The following is a 21,481-nucleotide window of genomic DNA, read 5'->3' on the forward strand; positions in this document are numbered from 1 at the left end:
GACATTGTTAAATGGGGGGAAATAAATTGGGTACGGTTGCATTAAAGAGATCTGTTTTGCAAATAATTTTCAACAAAAGTGTACACTTGTTAATTTAGTGCATACTGCTCTTGGGATATCAGTATAACTGTAACATTGCCTCAAGTTGGGATGTTATGCTAATATAATTAAAATGAGTAATGGATGTTGTATAAGGTGGGAAGAAATTATGATCTAACAGGGTGAATTGTTATTGATTCTCTGGTAGTATATACAATATGTTATTTGCTTTTGAGTTATAAGGAGGAAATTTGAACATCATTTAATTTTCACCACTGGAAATGGTTTTGTATGTCCCAGACGGGATGTTAGTTATCAGAGAGTACGACAGACAGAATCCCAGTTTAGAACCAATACTTTTGGCTTGTACTTGCCTGTATAATCAATTAAAATTGTGTGTTCTAATCACAGTTGAACCAACTTTGGACTTCATGGTGACGATGGCAACTTTCTATGTTCAGCCCGATATCATACAAACATCAACATTGTCTCATCATTTGGTGTAAAGATACCACATTAAACTATGAACAAAGTAGGAAGAATGAGATAGAATTTATGTAGTTGGATGGTGTGAATGAAGGCAAAAGCTGATAGCACGATTACTTTGAAATCCAAAGGTAGTAGATTCAAATTCCGTTGAAAAATGAACATAAAATCTTGACTTGTTTTTTCAATTGAGCATCAGCTTCAAATAAAATGTGAAATTAACATTCTGACTGGGTATACATACTACTCCTTTGTGTTGTTTCTTGTGTCATCAGCAGAGCCTACACATCCATTCAAAGGTTACTCATATTTGAAGAATGAACAGAAAAAGTTATCTGGTGCATTGCCTAATCAGAATCTAACATTGAAAATGAGTAAGAAGGGTCCTGACATGAAATGTTGTTCATCCATGTCCTCCAGAGATGCTGTCCAACCCACTGTTACTCCAGCACTTTTTGATTTGCTTGAAAATTTGTACATTGGTTCAGTTTAGTTTATTGTCATGTGAACCGAGGTGCATTGAAAAGCTTTTGCTGTGTGCTAACCAGTCAGCAGAAAGACATACATGGGAAGCTGCAGATATATTTTTTCTTTGACAATTAGCATGGTTTCTTATTGCTTTTAAAAAGTTACTCTATTTTATACAGAACAAATAATGCATAAATAATAGACAAGCTTAAGAAAATCTTAGTGAAGACACGTTCTGCTGTATTAAAGGCTGGACACCATTAATGTGCCAACACTCAAATGGCACTTCAAGATATCAGTGTTGTGATAGTTCTATTGATTCAAATGCTGCTCTACGGCATGTTCTTGTGTCACTGCTTTGGTAATTTGTGGGTATTTTACTGTTATGAAGTCTATAGTTATTTCTAAGTGCTTTATTTTTAAAATTTAGTGACATTTGGGAGCTTTTGACCATTCAGAAACCACTGATTTTAAAGAAGCATGTGCATTAGCTAATTTTACTGTTATATCCCAAATGGATTAAAGAATGGATTCGAGAATGCTTAAATTGTTTAAGATTAATTGGATACAACATTGTTGCAAATTTTATGAAAATTAACAGCATTAGCAATAGGAAACATGAAGTGCAGCTAGCTTTTGCAGTAGCTTGTTGTGTTAAATCTAATGATTCAACATGGGATAACTTCCACTTAATTTTAGTCCACACAATTAGCAGCATACTGTTTTATCCAATTCTATACATTTTTCCTGGTGGCTTCACACAAGTGGTATTTGTAGCTTTTTCTTAATTTAGAATTAAATTACCTAATGAGCTCTTGTTTGAAGTAATCAAGATACTAGTTTTTGTAAGGTAGAGAATTATTTCAGAAATTAAGTATTTCTTTTCCTTTTGTTTTTCTAGTGTTATGTGCGAAGAATTTGGTGAAGAAAGACTTCTTCAGTAAGTATTCTAGCTGGATGTTACTAGACATGACTCGCTTAACATTAGTTAACAATAAAAGTAACAAAGTTTGTTGGATCATAAAACATTAATAATGAATACAATAATACATTATATTTAAAAATGCTTTGCGTACCATTCTTATGAGTAAAGTAAATTTTAGCAATAATTGTCAGAAACCTGTTCTGTTCGTAGTGCAGTATTACATTTTTGTAGGATGCATTCTAAAGTATACAGTGGTACAAATTTACAATAACTTATTTGGATTGATGATATTACAAGACAGTATTCTAAAATTATAAGAAACACTAAACAGCATTATGGTTAAGGTCATCTGGTGTAGATAGGAGTAGAATTATGCTATTCGGCCCATCAAGTCTACTCTCTGCCATTAAATCATGGCTGATCTATCTCTCCAAACCCCATTCTCCTGCCTTTTCCCCATAACCTCTGACACCTGTACTAATCAAGAATCTACATCTATCTTTGCCTTAAAAATATCCACTGACCAGGCCTCCACAGCCTTCTGTGGCAAAGAATTCCACAGATTCACCACCCTCTGACTAAATACATTTCTCTTTGTCTCCTTCTAAAAATAACGTTCTTTATTTCTAATGCTATGAACTCTAGTCCTAGACTCTCCCACTGGTGGAAACATCCTCTCCACATCCACTCTATCCAAGCCTTTCACTATTCTGTATGTTTCAATGTGGTCCCACCTCATTCTTCTAAACTCCAGTGTGTACAGGCCCAATGTCGACAAACGCTCATCATAGAAGTGCTTCTTAAAAGGGTGAATGAAATTATTTTGGGGCGAATTAGTTAATTTATGTTTTTTGCTCATGTGACAAAATAAATTATATATAAAATTTTACACAAGGGAGAATAAGACAAAAATTACCAAAAACATAAGAAAATTTAGTCGAGGGTGAATGAAATTTTGTGATAAATACTCAAGGGTGAATGGCACTGAAATAGTTTAAGAAGCACTGGGTTAACCTACTGACAAAAACTGACAATTCGGCACTCATTGTACATTAATAGCTCTGGACAAGCAGATTTTCTGGTCTAAGGATGTTATGCCCATTAATCCATTTACTTTTATTTAATCTTTCATAAGTTTAGCAATATTATAATAAAATTTCCAAAGAACCCGATGAATTTAAAGGGAGCAAGAAATACAAAAGTACTCTGGACCTTGACTATGGCCACAAACCTACTCCTATGGTGTTCCCAATGCCAGCTTTGGTCAAACTCCCTGATTGATCTCTGGGCTGCTGGTTTGTATTCTGGATTAATAAACAAGTTGATTACTGAACCATCAGGACATCTGAACAATCAAATGCCGAATTATCTAAGTTTTACTGTTTTGTCCAATCTTTTCAGTATTGATCTGGCTGTGATTGCAACTTGTTTTCATTTAGGACTCCCTGATCCCTTTGCAAAAATAGTAGTAGATGGATCGGGCCAGTGCCATTCCACAGACACAGTAAAGAACACCCTAGACCCAAAGTGGAATCAACATTACGATCTGTGAGTATCTGATTAAGTTCCAAGAATTAATTCTACAATTTAAAAAAATGTTTGTCCTCAAGATATATATTTGTAAGCAAATGATTTAAGTTTTACATGTCTTACAGTATGTGGTCTGGCTCTTTTTGTAAAGAGAAGGGGTTGGCATTTGTTTGTGGTTTGACCTGTGGGAGGAATAGTACGAATTAGTAAGGAATAATTATTATCATCACAACTGTAAAATTGTTATTTCGATAATATGTATTTCATCTTGTTATGGAGCTGTAAATGTGTGATGGCTATTTATTCACAAAGCAAACAATGCAACTTTGAATGACCAAGATAGAATTGACAGGTTGGCGGTGGGGGGGAGGGAACACCCTCGGTGATGTACGGTTGTTGTTGCAGTTGACTTTATGTATAAGTCCGTAATTTCTAAGTTAAGATTTGCTATATCGTGCCAAATGAGAGCTTAAGCTCCAATTGAAATGAGCATGTAATAAGCAATGGTGTAGAGATATGAGCAGGCTTTAAAAAAAGAAAAGATTATGGCAGAAAGAGGCTCTCTTTGCCAATATGATCACATTTGAAATTGGTTAAGCAGCAATTCCTAGTGCAGAATATCTGGGAATTATCAGCTGCCCTTCAGATGGTAATTAAATTAAATTCAGTTTGATCCCACACTTTACCCTATAACTTAATTACCACATAAAAACAATTGCTACAAGAGCAGTTCAAAGAATGAGTTTCCTCTGGCTGAAGATTTGCCTAACGCTCCAAAGCCTTTCCGTAAGCCTTTATAAGGGGCAAGTCAAACACTCAAAAATATCGACAACATCCATAATAAAATGATCTGCTGGATTGATACCATATGTCATTTCATTTCATTTTGCTTTTGGTGCACTGTAACTGGTGCCCACCATGGGAAAAGTGAAGTGCAATTGCTGCCTAGCATCTCCCAGATCTAGGATATGATATGCAAGAAGCAATGCAGATGTTCCAGAAGGTAAACCTGGATTATGTCTTTCAAATATAGCTTTTACATTTTCTTAATCTCAAAAGGTGGGAAACATCCCCATTTCAGCATTCCAGCATCTCAGGACTGTTGCAGAGAAGCAGATTTTCTGACTATTGAACGTTTTTCATATTACATTTCCAAATGCTTATAATTCACTCTTTTTGCTATGCTACACAATAGAACGATACATGTTCAGTGAACTCTAAATCTACAGGGAAATGAGAAATGAGGCCCTAGTAAGTTTCAAGGGAAATAGAACCAGGTGAGTTGAAAGGGAGTATGGTGAAGCAGAACCAGCTGAGTGGCAAGAGAGCGTGGGAACTGGGGTCCCAGTAAGTGGGAGTGGAGCATGGGAACCGGATTCCTTATGAGTGGGAAGAAATGCAACAAGCATCACCTGGTGAGCCAGATGTAGGATCAATATTTTCAAATAGTTGGACAGCAGAGTTTGAATTTATACTATTTCCACTGCAGAATTATTTTCCTTCAATTTTGAAGAATTTGTCCTTGCTGCAATCAAATTATCATCAACTACCCCCCCCCCCCCCCCCCCCCCCCCCCATCGAATCTGCCTGAAAGCTTTAACTATCATGCAGCAACTTTACTTTTAAGATACAGTGAGAAGTGAATATACGGGGTTCGAACAAAATATAATTCCTAGCTTACCAGTAATAATAGACTAGGAATGATAATGTGGATTTGAATAAAGAACATTCTGCATTTTGTGTGTGTCAGAGTCCCTGGAAAACTCTTGTTTGTGGTCTTCCATAATCAGACTGTGACTGGCCTATGATACATACAGTGCCCTCCATAATATTTGGGACAAAGACCCATCATTTATTTATTTGCCTCTGTACGCCACAATTTGAGATTTGTAATAGAAAAAAATACATGTGGTTAAAGTGCACATTGTCAGATTTTAATAAAAGCCATTTTTATACATTTTGGTTTCACCATGTAGAAATTACAGCAGTGTCGAAACATAGTTCCCCCATTTCAGGGCACTATAATGTTTGGGACACAGCAATGTCATGTAAATGAAAGTAGTCAAGTTCAGTATTTTGGTGCATATCCTTTGCATGCAATGACTGCTTGAAGTCTGTAATTCATGGACATCACCAGTTGCTGGGCGTCTTCTCCGGTGATACTCTGCCGGGCCTGTATTGCAGCCATCTTTAGCTTATGCTTGTTTTGGGGGCTAGTCCCCTTCAGTTTTCTCTTCAGCATATAAAAGGCTTGCTCAATTGGGTTCAGATCGGGTGATTGATTTGGCCACTCAAGAATTGACCATTTTTTAGCTTTGAAAAACTCCTTTGTTTTAGCAGTATGTTTGGAATCATTGTCTTGCTGTAGAATGAACCGCCGGCCAATGAGTTTTGAAGCATTTGCTTGAAGTTGAGCAGATAGGATGTGTCTATACACTTCAGAATTCATTAGGCTACTACCATCAACAGTTGTATCATCAGGGAAGATAAGTGAGCCAGTACCTTCAGCAGCTATACATGCCTAAGCCATAACACCCCCACCACCGTATTTCAGATGAGGTGGTATGCTTTGGATCTTGGGCAGTTACATTTCTCCTCCATACTTTGCTCTTGCCATCACTCTGATATAAGTTAACCTTCGTTTCATCTGTCCACAAGACCTTTTTCCAGAACTGTGGTTGCTCTTTTAAGTACTTCTTGGCAAACTGTAACCCGGCCATCCTATGTTTTGCAGCTAAGCAGTGCTTTGCATCTTGCAGTGTAGCCTCTGTATTTCAGTTCATGAAGTCTTCTGCAGACAGTGGTCATTGACAAATCCACACCTGACTCCTGAAGAGTGTTTCTGATCTGATGGATAGAACTGTTAGGGTTTTTTCTTTATTATAGAGAGAATTCTTCTGTCATCAGCTGTGGAGGTCTTCCTTGGCCTGCCAGTCCCTTTGCGATTAGTAAGCACACCAGTGCTCTCTTTCTTCTTAATGATGTTCCAAACAGTTGATTTTGGTAAGCCTAAGGTTTGGGTGATGTCTCTAACGGTTTTATTCTTGTTTCTCAGTCTCATAATGGCTTTTTTACCTTTCATTGGCATCAACTTTAGTCCTCATCTTGATAAACAGCAATAAAAGTTTCCAATGGTGATGGAAAGACTAGGTGCTGAGAGCTCTCTTATATCTGCATTAAGGAGGCAATTAAACACTGAGAAATTACAAACGTCTGTGAAGCCATGTGACCCAAGCATTATGGTGCGCCGAAATGGGGGGACTATGTATAAACACTGCTGTAATTTCTACATGGTGAAACCAAAATGTATAAAAATTACCTTCATTTAAATCTGACATGTAAACCACATGTGATTTTTTTTTCTATTACAAATCTCAAATTGTGGAGTACAGAGGCAAATAATTAAATGACGGGTCTTTGTCCCAAACATTATGGAGGGCACTGTGCAGTGTAACAGGAAATAGTTTACATGCCTTGGATGACAGATGGTGTCTCACTGGTAAAGTGCCAGCTTGTTCATTTGCTTGCTTTTTCAAGATTGAAACAGATTTAGACTGATATGTTGCTGATAATAGTTGTACATATTTTGCTGTGGTTTTCTCGAAAGTTAGATGTAAAAATTAATGCATGATTGTACATAGCTAGAGTTATCTTAAATAAGAAGACAGTGTACAAGCCCAAGATAGGAAAACGTTACAAATGTATATAGTAACACAATTGGTCTTTTCATTTGTATTAATTCATTACGTATGAAGGAATAAACCAAAGCAAAAAAAGGTCTGTTTTTTGTAAATGAGATTTACAGCATTATAGTTTCTTGTATATTGTGACTTGTGATCAGTGCCACCTAGTTTTCGTGCTTGGTTTGGGGTTATTGATGTCTATTTCAATTGTAGATTAGGAATATTATTTAATTAGGTGTAATTTTGCAGTTCCTGGGTCACATGGTTACCTGGGGAATCAAATAGAGCAAGCAGCCAACTTTCACTTCCAAAATAATTGAACAGGTCGATACACATTGACTGAAAGTATTTTTTGTGGTATTCTTCAAGTAGAATAACTGATCGAAGTATTGTACATGTCGAGTATAATATGGAATTTGAACATTGATGGTTCTTTATTTAATTGTTTGCTTGCTTGCTTTGCTGGACTGAAAAGACACATTTTGTCCATCCCCAGTCAGCATATTAATGGTTATTTGTGTGACATCAGTTGGCCTACTTCCTATGAAACTAAATTGCCATTTTATTCGTTACTGTTATCAAAATATGGAGCCACAGAGTACATGTTATTTAGATTGTGCTGAATTTTGGGCACCATATCTGAGGAAGGATATGCGGGCTCCGGAGAGGATCCAGAGGAGCTTTACAAGTATGATCCCAGGAATGAGTGGGTTAACATATGATGAGTGTTTGACGGCACTGGGCCTGTGCTCGCTGGAGTTTAGGAGAAGGAGGGGGAACCTCATTGAAACGTACAGAACAGTGAAAGGCTTGAATAAAGTGGATCAGGAGAGGATGTTTCCACTAGTGGGAGAGTAGGACGAGAGGTCATAACCTCAGAATTAAGGGTCGTTGCTTTTGGGAAGGAGATGAGGAATTTATTTAGTCAGGTGTGTGAATCTATGGAATTCTTTGCCACAGAAGGTTGCGGAGGCGGTCAATGGATGTTTTTAAGGCAGAGATAGATAGATTCTTGATTAATACAGGTGTCGGGTTATGGAGAGAAGGCAGGAGAATGGGGTTTGGAGGTACAGATAGATCAGCCAGATTGAATGGTGGAGTAAACTTGATGGGCTGAATATCCTAATTCAGCTCCTGTCACTTATGACCTTACGAAATGTTAACATTTTTCTTATGGCATCATGTGACATTTGAGATTCCTTGTTTCTCTGAATACAATATATAGATATATCTATCTATATATTACTAAAAGTCTGTTCTTGACCGGTTTTGGCCATCTGTGCTGCGATTTCCGAGAGAACGCCGCCACCTACGGCCGTCATTTTTGGCCACCTCGCTCAGAGCCCCCCTCCGCCGCATGTGTGCCGAGGATTTTTTCAGTCGATGAAAAATAACAGAGATATTAACGATTTTACAAAATTCCCCATTCTCTCTGCTGCCCCCGCTGGCGGAAGGGGGGGATGGACTATAAAACCAGGAAGTGGTGTGCCTCAATTAGTCTGCAAGCTGGAGGAAGGCAGAGGGTCACGTTTCTCTGAGCTGTGAATAACACTGAACACATGTCTACACAACTGTGAGTAAGTACCCTTAATGTGGTTTGAAAATGAAAATATGGTTAAAGTAAAAAAGCACTGCCTGCAAATGGTTGTTTGGGGGGTTTGGGTTGAAATAAAAAGGCACTCTCTCTCCCCCCTTCTCTTCCCCCCCCCCTCTCCTCTCTCCCCCCTCTCCTCTTCCCCCCTCTCCTCTCTCCCCCCTCTCCTCTCCCCCCTCTCCTCTCTCCCCCCTCTCCTCTCTCCCCCTCTCCTCTTCCCCCCTCTCCTCTCTCCCCCTCTCCTCTCTCCCCCCTCTCCTCTCTCCCCCCTCTCCTCTCCTCCTCCCCCCCTCTCCTCCCCCCTCCCTCTCCCTCTCCTCTCCCTCCCTCTCCTCTCCCCCCTCTCCTCTCCCCCCCTCTCCTCTCCCCCCCCTCTCCTCCCCCCCCTCTCCCTCTCCCCCCCTCCTCTCCCCCCCTCTCCTCTCCCCCCCCTCTCCTCTCCCCCCCCTCTCTCTCCCTCTCCCCCCCTCCCTCTCCACCTCTCCTCTCTCCCCCTCTCCTCTCTCCCCCTCTCCTCTCTCCCCCTCTCCTCCCTTCCCCCTCTCCCTCTCTCCCCCTCTCCTCTCTCCCCCTCTCCTCTCTCCCCCTCTCCCTCTCTCCCCCTCTCCTCTCTCCCCCCCCTCTCCTTTCTCCCCCCCCTCCTCTCTCCCCCCTCCTCTCTCTCCCCCCCTCCTCTCTCCCCCCCCTCCTCTCTCCCCCCCTCTCCTCTCCCCCCCCCCCCTCCCTCCCCCCTCTTTCCTCTCTCCCCCCTCCCCCCCTCTCCCCCCCCCTCTCTCCCTCCCTCCCCCCCCCCCTCCCTCGCCCTCCCCCCCCCCCCCCCCCCCCCCCCCCGCCCCTCTCTCCTCTCCCCCCCCTCTCCTCTCCCCCCCCTCTCCTCTCCCCGTCCCCCCATCTCTCTCTCCTTCCCCCCCCCTCTCCTCTCCCCCCTCTCCTCTCCCCCCTCTCCTCTCCCCCCCTCTCCTCTCTCCCCCCTCGTCCTCTCCTCCCCCCCTCTCCTCTCCCCCTCCTCCTCTCCCTCCCCCCCGCTCCCCTCTCCTCCCCTCCCCCCTCTCTCTCCCCTCTTTTTCTCCCCCTCCTCCCCTTCCTCTCCCTCCCCCACCGTCCCTCCCCTAAACCCCCCCCCCCTCCACACCACCCTACCCCCTTCCCTCCACCCTCCCCTGCCTCCTCACCTCTCCCCCTCCCCTCAACTCGTCCCCCGCTCCCCTCACCTCACTCCCCCTCACTCTCAACCTCTCTCTCTCCTCCCCTCCACCCCCACCTTTCCCCCCTCACCCACCCTCCATCTTCTCCTCCTCTCCACCCCCCTCTCCCTCTTGCCCCTCTCTCTGTGTCTCTGTCTCTGTCCCTTCTCTCTCTGCCCTAACTCTCTACCCCCGCCCCCCCCCCCCCCCCCTCTCTAGATGTGACTGCAAGTTGGGGGCTATGCGTCAGTAGATAGGTGGTTATGGGGTAAAAGGAGCAAATTAATATATTAATATAATATCAAGGGGGGTAATTAGCGTGAGTGCGGGGGGGGGGGGGGGATAGTTAGTGTGTGTGACGCTGCATGCCGCCTCCCCCCCCCACAACCGCACGTTGGGGGAACAGACCCAACGGGTCTGCACTTGGTCTAGTATATATATATATATATATATATCAAATTTTTCCAAATTACCCCACATATCCTTTCATAGTTTATGATCACTTCATGATTGCATATTATGTACCAAATAAGAGATAATTTAAGACAAAAGTGATGTTTCAGGGTTTTATTTTACTTAACGCTATGAAATGGGGAATTTGTCCCACCAAAAACAAATAGTTTTTAAAATAGCTCCTGAAAAAAAAATTTGATTGAGAAATGATAGAATGAGGTAGGAAAAGGTATTGAATAATCTGGGGGCATAGTTCCTGGGTCAGGGGAAATGTGCTTAATAGCTTAATGGATATTTACATTTCAAATGAGTGAAGTCGAGCCCAGGATGGAAATAAATAGTGACATTTATAGATTTAAATAAATAGTTGCATTATATCATGTTCCTTCGTGACCTCTTGCACGATGAGCTTCTTTGAATCCATTGAGTCTTCTGGGAGTTGAGAGATTAGCTTTTTCACACACACACTTCGATCCCACAAGTAACTGTGAAATGCATAATTATCTGTTTTGATGTTGCATTAAGGAATATTTCTGAGTAGACAATTCCTAAACTTTTCAATTGATTTGGAAACTTTAATACTAATTTTCAACCTTCAGAATAGAAAATCATTGAAACATTACTTTGACATTTCAGCCTTCCTTCCTTATTGTTGTTCCTGAGTTATAATGCATTCAGAATATAGAAGCTATTGGCAGGAAAGGGAACTTGATGCCGAACAAAAAACGTTCACATTTTTAGATTTAAAAAAAAACTTTCAATAACATGAAGTAAAAACTGAGGGATTAAGAGATTTTGATATCTACCCAGCTGAAAGAGAATAAATGAGAAAAAAAAGCCTTAGTTGGTACTGCACTCAAATCACAACCTGGATAAGATATTTTGTCTTTCAGAACAGCTAAGTTATTTTAAGCTAAGCCTTAAACCAAAGATGAATATTTTTCCAGCATGCACCAAATTTTCTGCAATCTGTGATGTTGAAGATAATGTTGCCCTAGTGACTTAAGTTTTAAATGGTTGGGCATGTATCTGAAATTGATACCTTAAATTGCCCAAAAATAAATGTTATAAGCATGTGAAGGAATTGGAACTTCCAACTGTTAATCCCCCAACTACGCACAGCTCTTTCTGGTATCTCTGTTGTCTAATCATTTTTTAATGCTGTTTTTATCCTACAGAATTTATTTCTTCCTGTCTTGACTGTGCTTTCTGCCATTTTCTTCCAATGTGTTTCCAACAACACTCTCCAAGCCTTTTGTGACACCAGATCTGGTCTGCCGTTTTACAGTGTCAGAACCTTTTTCAGTTTCCTCGTCCCAAACTGCTTTCATCATATATATCAAATTTCTTTTCAAAGCCATTCCTCTCCTGAATGGGCTGAGGGCCCTTCACTCTTCATTGATCAGAGGCCCAGCCAGGCCCCCTCCATCTCAACCCTCCTTCATCTTGCTGAACTCATCCTCGCATTGTACAATTTCCTTTTAACTTGACACATTTCCTACAAAAAAGTATGCCTCTGGGAACTTGTATGGCCTCAGGCTCTGCCCGTCTTTCTCATGGATCTGTGAACAAGCTTTGTTTTAGTCATCCCCGATCTCTTTCCTTGCCTCTTTCTAGTGCGTTAATTATTGAATCAGTACTGATTTTGACGATGGTCTAGTTGAAGAGATGCCTTGTGCATGTACAGAACACACGACTGTTCCATCGTATTGACACCAAGCCTGATCCTTTTCATGCCATTGTACAAAATGCATTTGTAGGTTGCAGAATTGTAGTCAAAAGCAGGAGTTCTACGCAATTTCCTTACTAAATCAGGTGCTCAAAGTGTAGCATTTGTGTAACAAAGTGGTTGTGATCAGCTAACCTTGCATGAAATGTGCCTTTGGTATTCCATTAATTTTTTGACTGCTTACTAGATATATACTGCAGGAGACTTCTGAGCATTTAGCACGCTGCAGTTAATTGACTATAGATGTTGACACCTTCCTTGTGGTGGTCTGAGTCTCTAGCTGTATTGTGAGGCAATGATTTCCTCCTGTAGAAGTAAGTGCATAGCTCTTTGTTGCAGTATTAACAAATCTCACAGCCGTAGCTCATTCATGACTCTTGCTGATCTTGAGGGGGATGATTGGTGAGAGGGCAGTGGATGGCAGTAAATGGAAGGTGATTAGTGGTGGTGATGATGGGAGAAATAAAATATGGAAGAATTTAATTCAAAAGGAGTAGTAAATATTTTGAGAAGACCCTTTGACTTGTTAAAAAAAACAATGATCACATCAAGCACGTATAGTTAAGCTCAACAAAGTTCTAACACCACATTTGTGCCATTCTATAATGAGCAGCGTATCGATTTCTGAGTTGTGCTGTTTTTGATGCAATAATTATGTAGTACCTTGCCTTGTATACAATAATATTATTTGAAACATTTCTGTCAGGTACTAAAAGTAACGAGGGGCTTCCCTGATTGACAGTTTTTTTTCTGTCGTGAATTATTTGACCAGGTTTTTTAAAAGATTTTTTGTTCCTAAGAAGGAGCAGCCTTTCCACTTATTCATAGTTAGTATTCTGGAATGTGTCCAAAGAGAAACCATCACACACCCTGATAGTGAGCATTTTCCGCCATGAAGCATCTATTGTATATTTCCCCAGTGGTTTGACGTTATCCTCTGGTAACCTTTAGGAAGAGGCTCCACAGAGGCGACACAGAACTTGGCCCTCAAAACTCCAGGTTTCACCCAATTAAAAGCAGAATTAACTAATCTTGAGAATCATGCTGTTAGAGGAACATGCTTAATGGAAAAAAATCATTTAGATCTCTTAATGTTGATAAAATGAAAACTTGAAACAATTCACTTTTTTCACTTAACAATAAGAATGACTTTTGGCTTCATTACAGAACGAGCAAGTGGAAACACTATTGTATTTTAATACGTATTTTGTTGTGTATCACGCAACATAACCACAGGGGAGGGCAGGACTTGTCTCTGGAATGGGTGGATCCCAGCAACATGATCAAAAAATGTTTGTCTTAATGTTTACAGGCTGAAGGTGAAACAGAAATATTTAGATCTGATGTCAGAAAATAGTTGCAAATATTTGAATTTTAGTAAGAAGTAACAAGATGAATGTGTGTGCCGTCCATTCGGACCAACCCCCAGGAAGCCATTAAAACCTTAAAACTTGGGTATCTCTAAACTCATCATTGCCCCATTGCCACATACTTGGGCTTCTTATTTTGTTACTTGTTACTCCTGTACTTGTTGCATTGAATTTTTCCACTTAATGGCCCAGATAGAAAATCCTCATTTGCGCATTAAGGTTATTTCAGGCTGGTAATTCCAGTTTGGTAACTTCTATACAATCTACTTTCTTCATTCTGTTCTTCCAGACTGCCCAAAACTGTTTTCCTAAATCAATTTCTGAATTGCCAGATTTTTGCTAATTTAAGGCGACTTCCTTAGTTTGCCTTTTTTTATGATTAATTTATGTGAAATGCAATGGATTTTTTTCAGCACAGTAAAGACATGTTAATATTTTAATAATTCTGACTTTTTTTTTGCTTAAATCCATATAGATGGATGGAATTCTGTTTTGTCTGCTGGCAGAATGGAAAATGAGTTGGCAGTTGCCACACATTTTGGCCTGGCGCCAACTGCATCACCTACATGTTCTCTGTGCTACTAAATTGGCAGAGAGACAATCAGATTTGATACTATAGAGGGTTCTCCTCTTCTATAATTTAGGTGTATTATTAGGGCTGAATGGAAGGAGGAAGTCCAATCTAACTATACTTAACCAGAAAATAATCAGTACCAAAAATAATCAACATCTCTTCACTTGTTTATTTGCTAGAGGACCACAAATGAAAAAATGCAACCATGATCAAGGACAAAGCACATTCCCAGGTGTTTGTAATAAAGTTTGCTGATGTTTGAATGCATTACTGCTGAATCTCTAATTCCTATGAATTTATTGTACCAATCTTTTGTTTAACTGTATTTTTACTCTATAAAAAGCACATTATTTTCTTCACATTTTGATTAAAGTGAAGTAGAGCGGTAGAATTTTGTAGTTTAAGCCAAACCTATTAAAAATGGAAGGCAGGGTAAGATCAACATTTTTTTTTAGAAAGCTTGTTTGCTTTGTTAGATGGTCGACATCTTTCTAATGAATTTTCAAGGACCCATCAAAGCTGCAAAATTGCAAATTCTGTGATGTCCAGCCTCTGCTACACTAGACAGACTTGACTGACTAATCAGACTCTGGAGGTTTCTGATCTACCTGTTTGCCACTTCCAGAGCTTGCCTTCCACCCACCCAATTCTAGACTCAAATCATCTGATTCTGCAGCAGAGCCTGTGAGCCAGACCATCATGTCCTTAAAATCGAACATTGAGCTGCAGTGGCAAAACAGAACATATGCTGAAACGCATTTGTTACCAAGGTCACACACAGACATTTAGTGGCATGGTTGAAGTGTTTTAAGTATCAGTGGTTTAAGGATTTTTTTTTTCTTCAGGAATGTTTATGTCCACTGCATTTTGTAAAGTACTATAGATTATTACTGATAGAATTGCTTTTGTATGTCTTGTCAGCTGTGCATTTTTCAAGCTAATTTCACAATTTAAATGGATACTTTTTGGTGTTGTCATATTTGGCAGACCCCCTTAGCATTGCAGATGACTTGCTACCACTCTTGATTTTGTGGTTTCTGGGGTAATTGATGAAGCTAGTGTGGGTAACCACAGAGTCCTCCACAGTTGGGGCAGGAGGTGCCTGACGGGGCCAGGTGGGTGAGTAGTTTGTGAGATGTAGCACTTCATCATTTGAACAAAGCGTCTTTGTGCACAAGAAGCATGGTTTCTACATTCTCTAAATTACCTGAATGCTCCCACTCTACTTGTGGCTATGTAGCAGGTGTTTGCAAGAGTCCGAGCAAAAGTTGCATTTTTGTTTTACTAAGAATTTGAACATATCCTTGAATGTTCTTTTATCCTCCTAGTTTTCTCTTACTGTGATAGAGCTTGGCAGACAGTTTGCTTTGGGAATATGGTGTTGAACTTGTAAGTGGTGTGGCCGTCCAAATGGAGCCGATTGAGTGTAACCACACCTCGGTGCTAGGAATGTTGGTCAGGGAGAGGAGACTAATGCTGGCTCAATACGATATGACAGAACTTTATTTATCCCAGGAGGGAAATTGACCTGCCAACAGTCATAAAACACCAAATACATGAATCATGAAATTAAAGTGACGAGTGAAAGGGATTGGGGATGTGCAAAGATAAAGATTGGGGAAGGGGGAGGAGAGGCGAGTCAGTCTTCTCCACGACAGAAGGAGTAGGAGTTGTACAGTTTGATGGCCACAGGGAAGAAGGATCTCTCCTGTGGCGTTCTGTACTGCATCTTGGTGGAACCAGTCTGTTGCTGAAGATATTCCCCAGGTTGACCAGTGTGTCATGGAGGGGATGAACTGTATTGTCCAGGATGCTCTGCAGTTTGAGGAGCATCCTCCCCTCCATGACCACCTCCCATGAATCCAACTCCGACCCCAGGACGGAGCCCGCCTTCCTGATGAGTTTGTTAATCCGATTGATGTCCGCGGCCTTCAACCTGCTGCCCCAGCACACAACAGCGAAGAAGATGGCACTGGCTACTACCGATGTTGGTAGAACATCTGCAGCATCATACTGCTCACGTTGAAGGAGCGGAGCCTTCTCAAAAAGTATATCCGGCTCTGTCCCTTCTTGTACAGAGCCTCAGCGTTCCGGGACCAGTCCAGTTTATTGTCCAGGTATGCTCCAAGGTATTTGTAATGTCATTGTAACTCCAAGGTAAATACCCATGGTATTTATATACAGCCATACAATTTTTTTTATTGTATGGTTGTATGGGAATTTCATTTCACTGTGCCATCTGGCACATGTGACAATTAAATGTATCTTGAATCTTGAAGGTAAACTGCACATCCACACCATTGATGGAGACGGGACAGGGGTGATCTTCTCCTCCTAAAGTCCACCACTAACTCCTAACTCCTTAGCTGCAGGTGATTCAACCCACACCACTCAACAAAGTAGTTGTACACCTCTGTATTCAGCTTCCCTCCCCTCGTCTGAAAACTTCTGCAGGTGGCAGCAGTCCGAGCTATATGTGAAGTCCGAGGTGTAGATGGTGAACAGGAAGGGAGAGAGGACTGTCCCATGTGGGGCCCCTGAGTTGCTCACTACCATGTCTGAGACACAGTTCTGTAGCCTGACATATTGTGGTCGTCCAGTCAGGTAGTTGGTGATCCAGGACACCAATGGAGCATCCACCCACAACTTTGTCAGTTTGCTCCCTAGCAGTTCAGGTCAGATGGTGATAAAAGCACTGGAGAAGTTAAACATGACTCTCACGGGTTTTCCTGGCTTATCCAGGTGAGCATAGGAACGATGGAGCAGGTGGATGATGGCGTCCTCAACCCCCATCTGTGTTTGGGAAGCGAACTGCAGGGGGTCCAGGTAGGGTTCATCCAGGGGTCGCAGGTGACTGAGCACCTGCCTCACCAGGGGCTTCTTGATGTCTGAAGTCAGTCTGTAGTCATTGGAGGAGCTGGGGCACGTCCTCGTTTGTACAGGAACCAGGCAGGATGTCTTCCACAACACAGGAACCTAGGGCTGACACCATCGAGACCCGTGGCTTTGCCAGATCTGCCCGCTTACCCTGCCAATGAATTTGGAATGTTTGGAGGAAACAGCATTGATGGCATCACTCTAGTACTTTGAGATTCCTATTTCAGAGGTAACCTAGTGCAATGATCCATGCTAACTATGGGGTTCATGCCCCGTAAGTGCTCATGCCATCCTCATGAGCACTTAAGGACATTCGTGGTTGCCCAAAAATGGCCAATGTTGAGTTAAGTTTCGGAGGTGAATTGGTGAGTTATCACTATCAGCTAAGATGAGAAGGTTCACAGCATCCCACCGTAGGTAATTTTGCTTTGAAAGAAAGCATTATAAATTAGAAAAAGATCAGCATTTTGCAAACATTATGGACATACTATTGGAAATAGATAGACATCCGTAAATCCCAGTCTTTAAATGTCATGAACATTTTCCATTGTAAAAGTGAATGTAATTTTTGACATTTTCTTGTTGGCCTGTGTTTCCTGGAAAACCATTTGCTTTGTTACAGAGGAGGAGAAAGTTACTATGATCTTTCATTTACTCATAATTTATCTTGTTTGCAGGCTTAGAAAGGGAGATGTATTTCACTGAATTTGTATCTAATATAATTGCTTTATAATAACAATTAAATGGCATTGTTGCAACGCTTCTGCTACAATGCGGAAGATTAACAATGAACAAATATCATTTACCCCAGGAATAGAGTGGTTGGAGGAATTGAACAAAAAATGGTGCTGGATATGAAAGATTCTGCTGTTGATCGGTCATTAGAATGGAATATCAATATATAGACATTCTAAGAACTTAATGCCATTCTAAGCAAGAATATACATCCTTGAATAGCTCAAAAATATTCTGACACGTAGCATTTTCTTGCAAGGGAACTGAAGAGAGGCCGTCAATTGCAGAGATAATAGACTTTATATGATATTGGGAATATAGGTTAACCTTGCCTCTTGCATGCAAAATTAAAGAAGGACAAGAATCTTGGAAATACATTTCAGTTTGGCAGACTTCATTCTTGGCTTTTTTCCATTCAGCTATCTGACATTTTTCCATTTTTGCCTTTGGAGACAATTTAGAAATGAAGTCGCAACCAATAAACTTGAGGAAACATTTTATGAAGTATTAGGACTCTTTATCCAATTAAAAGATTTTGCAATATGTCGTTGATTTAAAAACAGTACTATTGATCTGATTTTTTTAATTATTCAATGTTATTAATCTGTATATTAATGCATTAACAAACTCAGATGTAGGGTTTCAACAATCAAATGATATAGAAAACATATTTACACAGATTGAGAGCCCTAGGACTAATCTAAATATTTGAACCTGATCTTTCAGCATGTGTATAGCAACTAAATTTGATTAATGTATTATTCTGAGTTGATCTCAGATAATGTAGCAATTATCCTCTGCGTACTTGGGATATGACTAGGCAAATAATTCAGATCTCTGTTTCTGACTGCTAGCCAATGACATTCTGACGGCTGAGGCTGGTGCAGAATTAATATTGGTTTTGATCGTGACCACTATTAAATATTCACTCTGTTGGCACTTAAAAGAGTGGCCTTTCGGCCATCAGGGAAGCTCAGTTCAGGAGAGGAAGTGCAGAAATTGGTAAACAAAAAATAAATTCTTAAGATTGTTAGTAACAGTCCGGTTCCACTGCATTTGGTGCTGCACATCCCTGGTTGCACAATATCCTGAATGCCCCATACAGTTCTGATTACTTCATGGTTGGACAAATTGCAGTATTTATTGACACAAATGTTATCAGAGCATGAAACTTAAGTTATGAACTGAGAAAACTTGAATCAAAAAATATATTTGCTGCAATATAGAAGGGAGTGGGTGATTTGATTGAGATTTTATGGTTTAAAATGAATTGATAGGGAAGATAAAGAGAAACTTCAGCTGGTCAGGAAGTCTTGGTCAGGAAACTCAATCTAAAAATCAAAGCTGGACTGTTCTGTCATTTTCTACGCAAAGGTGAGTGGATGTGTGAAACTATAATGCAAAGGGTAATAAATGCTATAGATTTCACAAGCCAGTGGTAAATGTTTTTAAAAGGATTATGGACAAGATGAAAATAAATCAAGATGTCATTGAACGATAGGAACAGAATTTAGTGGTTAATTGGCATACTGTATTCTTTTATTTTCTGAAAGGACCAAGAATCTTGTATGTGTTTGTTGCCTTGGGTAGCATGTGACATGCTGTAACCAGAAAGTGCAGAATGGAAAAATACAGTTAGGTTATCTATTTGCTTCCCTTTTTGAAATTAACTTTGATGAGAATGATGTAAGTAGAATATTATATAAATGGTTGACATGATTTTGGTACTTTATGTATTATTTTTCAGATATATTGGGAGGTCAGATTCTATAACTATCAGCGTTTGGAATCATAAGAAAATCCATAAAAAACAGGGTGCAGGTTTTCTTGGCTGCGTGCGACTCCTTTCCAATGCAATTAATCGCCTTAAAGATACTGGTTGTGAGTATAAACAATTGAAAGACAAAGACTAAATTGATGATAATCTAGACTTCCTGATTTTAATTTCAGATAACATCAAGCCTCTTAATATTGGAACTTTTTTTCTGGAACTCAGTATCTCAATTCTGATGAAATGCCTTCGACTGGAAATGTTTCTATTTCCATTGATGCTGCTTGACCTGCTGAGTATTTCCAGTGTTTCAGGTCTCCAACACATCAAGTTATATTTTAGATTTTCAATGATGCCTCTTTAAAAAGAGTTGGTTTCAATTAGAAATGTTTGATAATTGAGAAGAACAGCAAACTGATTTTCCATTTAATAGAACACAGTGCACTGGGATCAAACTTTGACCTGAAACATCTTTTTAACAGATTTCAGGTTGAAAATTGTGAATTTTGTATTTTTGTTTTCTTTTGGTAAATTGTTATGTTTTAATAGCCTGGGCATTGTCAAATCTGAGGGAAGAGGTTGCCAGGTTGCAATTATACTTGTCTTAGCTGTTGAAGATGTTTTGCCACTGAGACTGAAGTGGATTGGGTGAAAACACATCTCTGAATTTTGAATTTTGACCATATGACAGTCGGTAGTGGAGGGATGAAATAAAAGCAAAAATTGGTGATTACCTCAAGGCCACTTAGTGCTTCTCCCACATTCACTTTTATAGATTTCTATAAAAGATTCAATGGTTTTCTGAAGAAGAACTGGTTGTTCTGCCTGTATCCTACATCAAATCGTACAGCAAACAATACAGAAGAAACATGAGATTGTGGCTTCAGGTTCATAGTCATTCAATCTCTAGAAACAGTTTTCACTTTATTCTTTTGAAACCTAACATGATTTTAAATTACTTCCATTAAATTTTTTTAGCCTTCTTCACGAGAAGAACTTCCCAACTTCCTTAGTTTTTTCACGTGACTGGAATCTCTCAACCCCATTCTGGTCTATGTCTTCTGTATACAGTGACATAGACAATGTTTGGGACAAAGACCCATCATTTATTTATTTGCCTCGGTACTCCACAATTTGAGATTTGTAATAGAATAAAATCACATGTGGTTAAAGTGCACGTTATCAGATTTTAATAAAGGCCATTTTTACACATTTTGGTTTCACCATGTAGAAATTACAGCTGTGTTTATACATAGTACCCCCATTTCAGGGCACCATAATGTTTGGGACATATGCCTTCACAGGCGTTTGTAATTGCTCAGGTGTGTTTAATTGCTTCCTTAATGCAGGTATAAGAGAGCTCTCAGCACCAGTCTTTCCTCCAGTCTTTCCATCCCCTTTGGAAACTTTTATTACTGTTTATCAACATGAGGACCAAAGTTGTGCCAATGAAAGTCAAAGAAGCCATTATGAGACTAAGAAACAAGAATAAAACTGTTAGAGACATCAGCCAAACTTAGGCTTACCAAAATCAACAGTTTGGAACATCATTAAGAAGAAAGAGAGCACTAGTGAGCTTACTAATCGCAAAGGGACTGGCAGGCCAAGGAAGACCTCCACAGCCGATGACGGAAGAATTCTCTCTATAATAAAGAAAAATCCTCAAACACCTGTCCGACAGATCAGAAACACTCTTCAGGAGTCTGGTATGGATTTGCCAATGTCACTGTCTGCAGAAGACTTAATGAACAAAAATATAGAGGCTACACTGCAAGATGTAAACCACTGGTTAGCTGCAAAAATAGGATGGCTGGGTTACAGCTTGCCAAGAAGTACTTAAAAGAGCAACCACAGTTCTGGAAAAAGGTATTGTGGATAGATGAGACGAAGATTAACTTGGGAGAACCAAGAGGAGAGAAGGAACTGCCCAAGATCCAAAGCATACTACCTCATCTGTGAAACACAGTGGTGGGGGCCTGGGCATGTATGGCTGCTGAAGGTATCTTCACTTATCTTCATTGATGATACAACTGCTGTTGGTAGTAGCATAATGAATTCTGAAG

At 40.2% G+C, this 21,481-nt stretch overlaps 1 protein-coding gene across 2 annotated transcripts in view; it reads left to right on the plus strand.

Moving 5' to 3' along the window:
* smurf2 (SMAD specific E3 ubiquitin protein ligase 2) overlaps positions 1-21,481 on the plus strand; it is a 130,865-nt gene that overhangs the window by 56,409 nt on the left and 52,975 nt on the right. For both annotated transcript variants that reach the window (XM_033044176.1, XM_033044177.1), the window contains exons 3-5: positions 1,895-1,933; positions 3,358-3,466; positions 19,395-19,528. In XM_033044176.1, the coding sequence (XP_032900067.1) occupies positions 1,895-1,933; positions 3,358-3,466; positions 19,395-19,528 (282 nt within the window). The remainder of the gene's footprint in view (positions 1-1,894; positions 1,934-3,357; positions 3,467-19,394; positions 19,529-21,481) is intronic.

The sequence above is a fragment of the Amblyraja radiata genome, chromosome 26 (genome assembly GCF_010909765.2).
Source record: "Amblyraja radiata isolate CabotCenter1 chromosome 26, sAmbRad1.1.pri, whole genome shotgun sequence".
In the NCBI taxonomy this organism is placed as follows: domain Eukaryota; kingdom Metazoa; phylum Chordata; class Chondrichthyes; order Rajiformes; family Rajidae; genus Amblyraja; species Amblyraja radiata.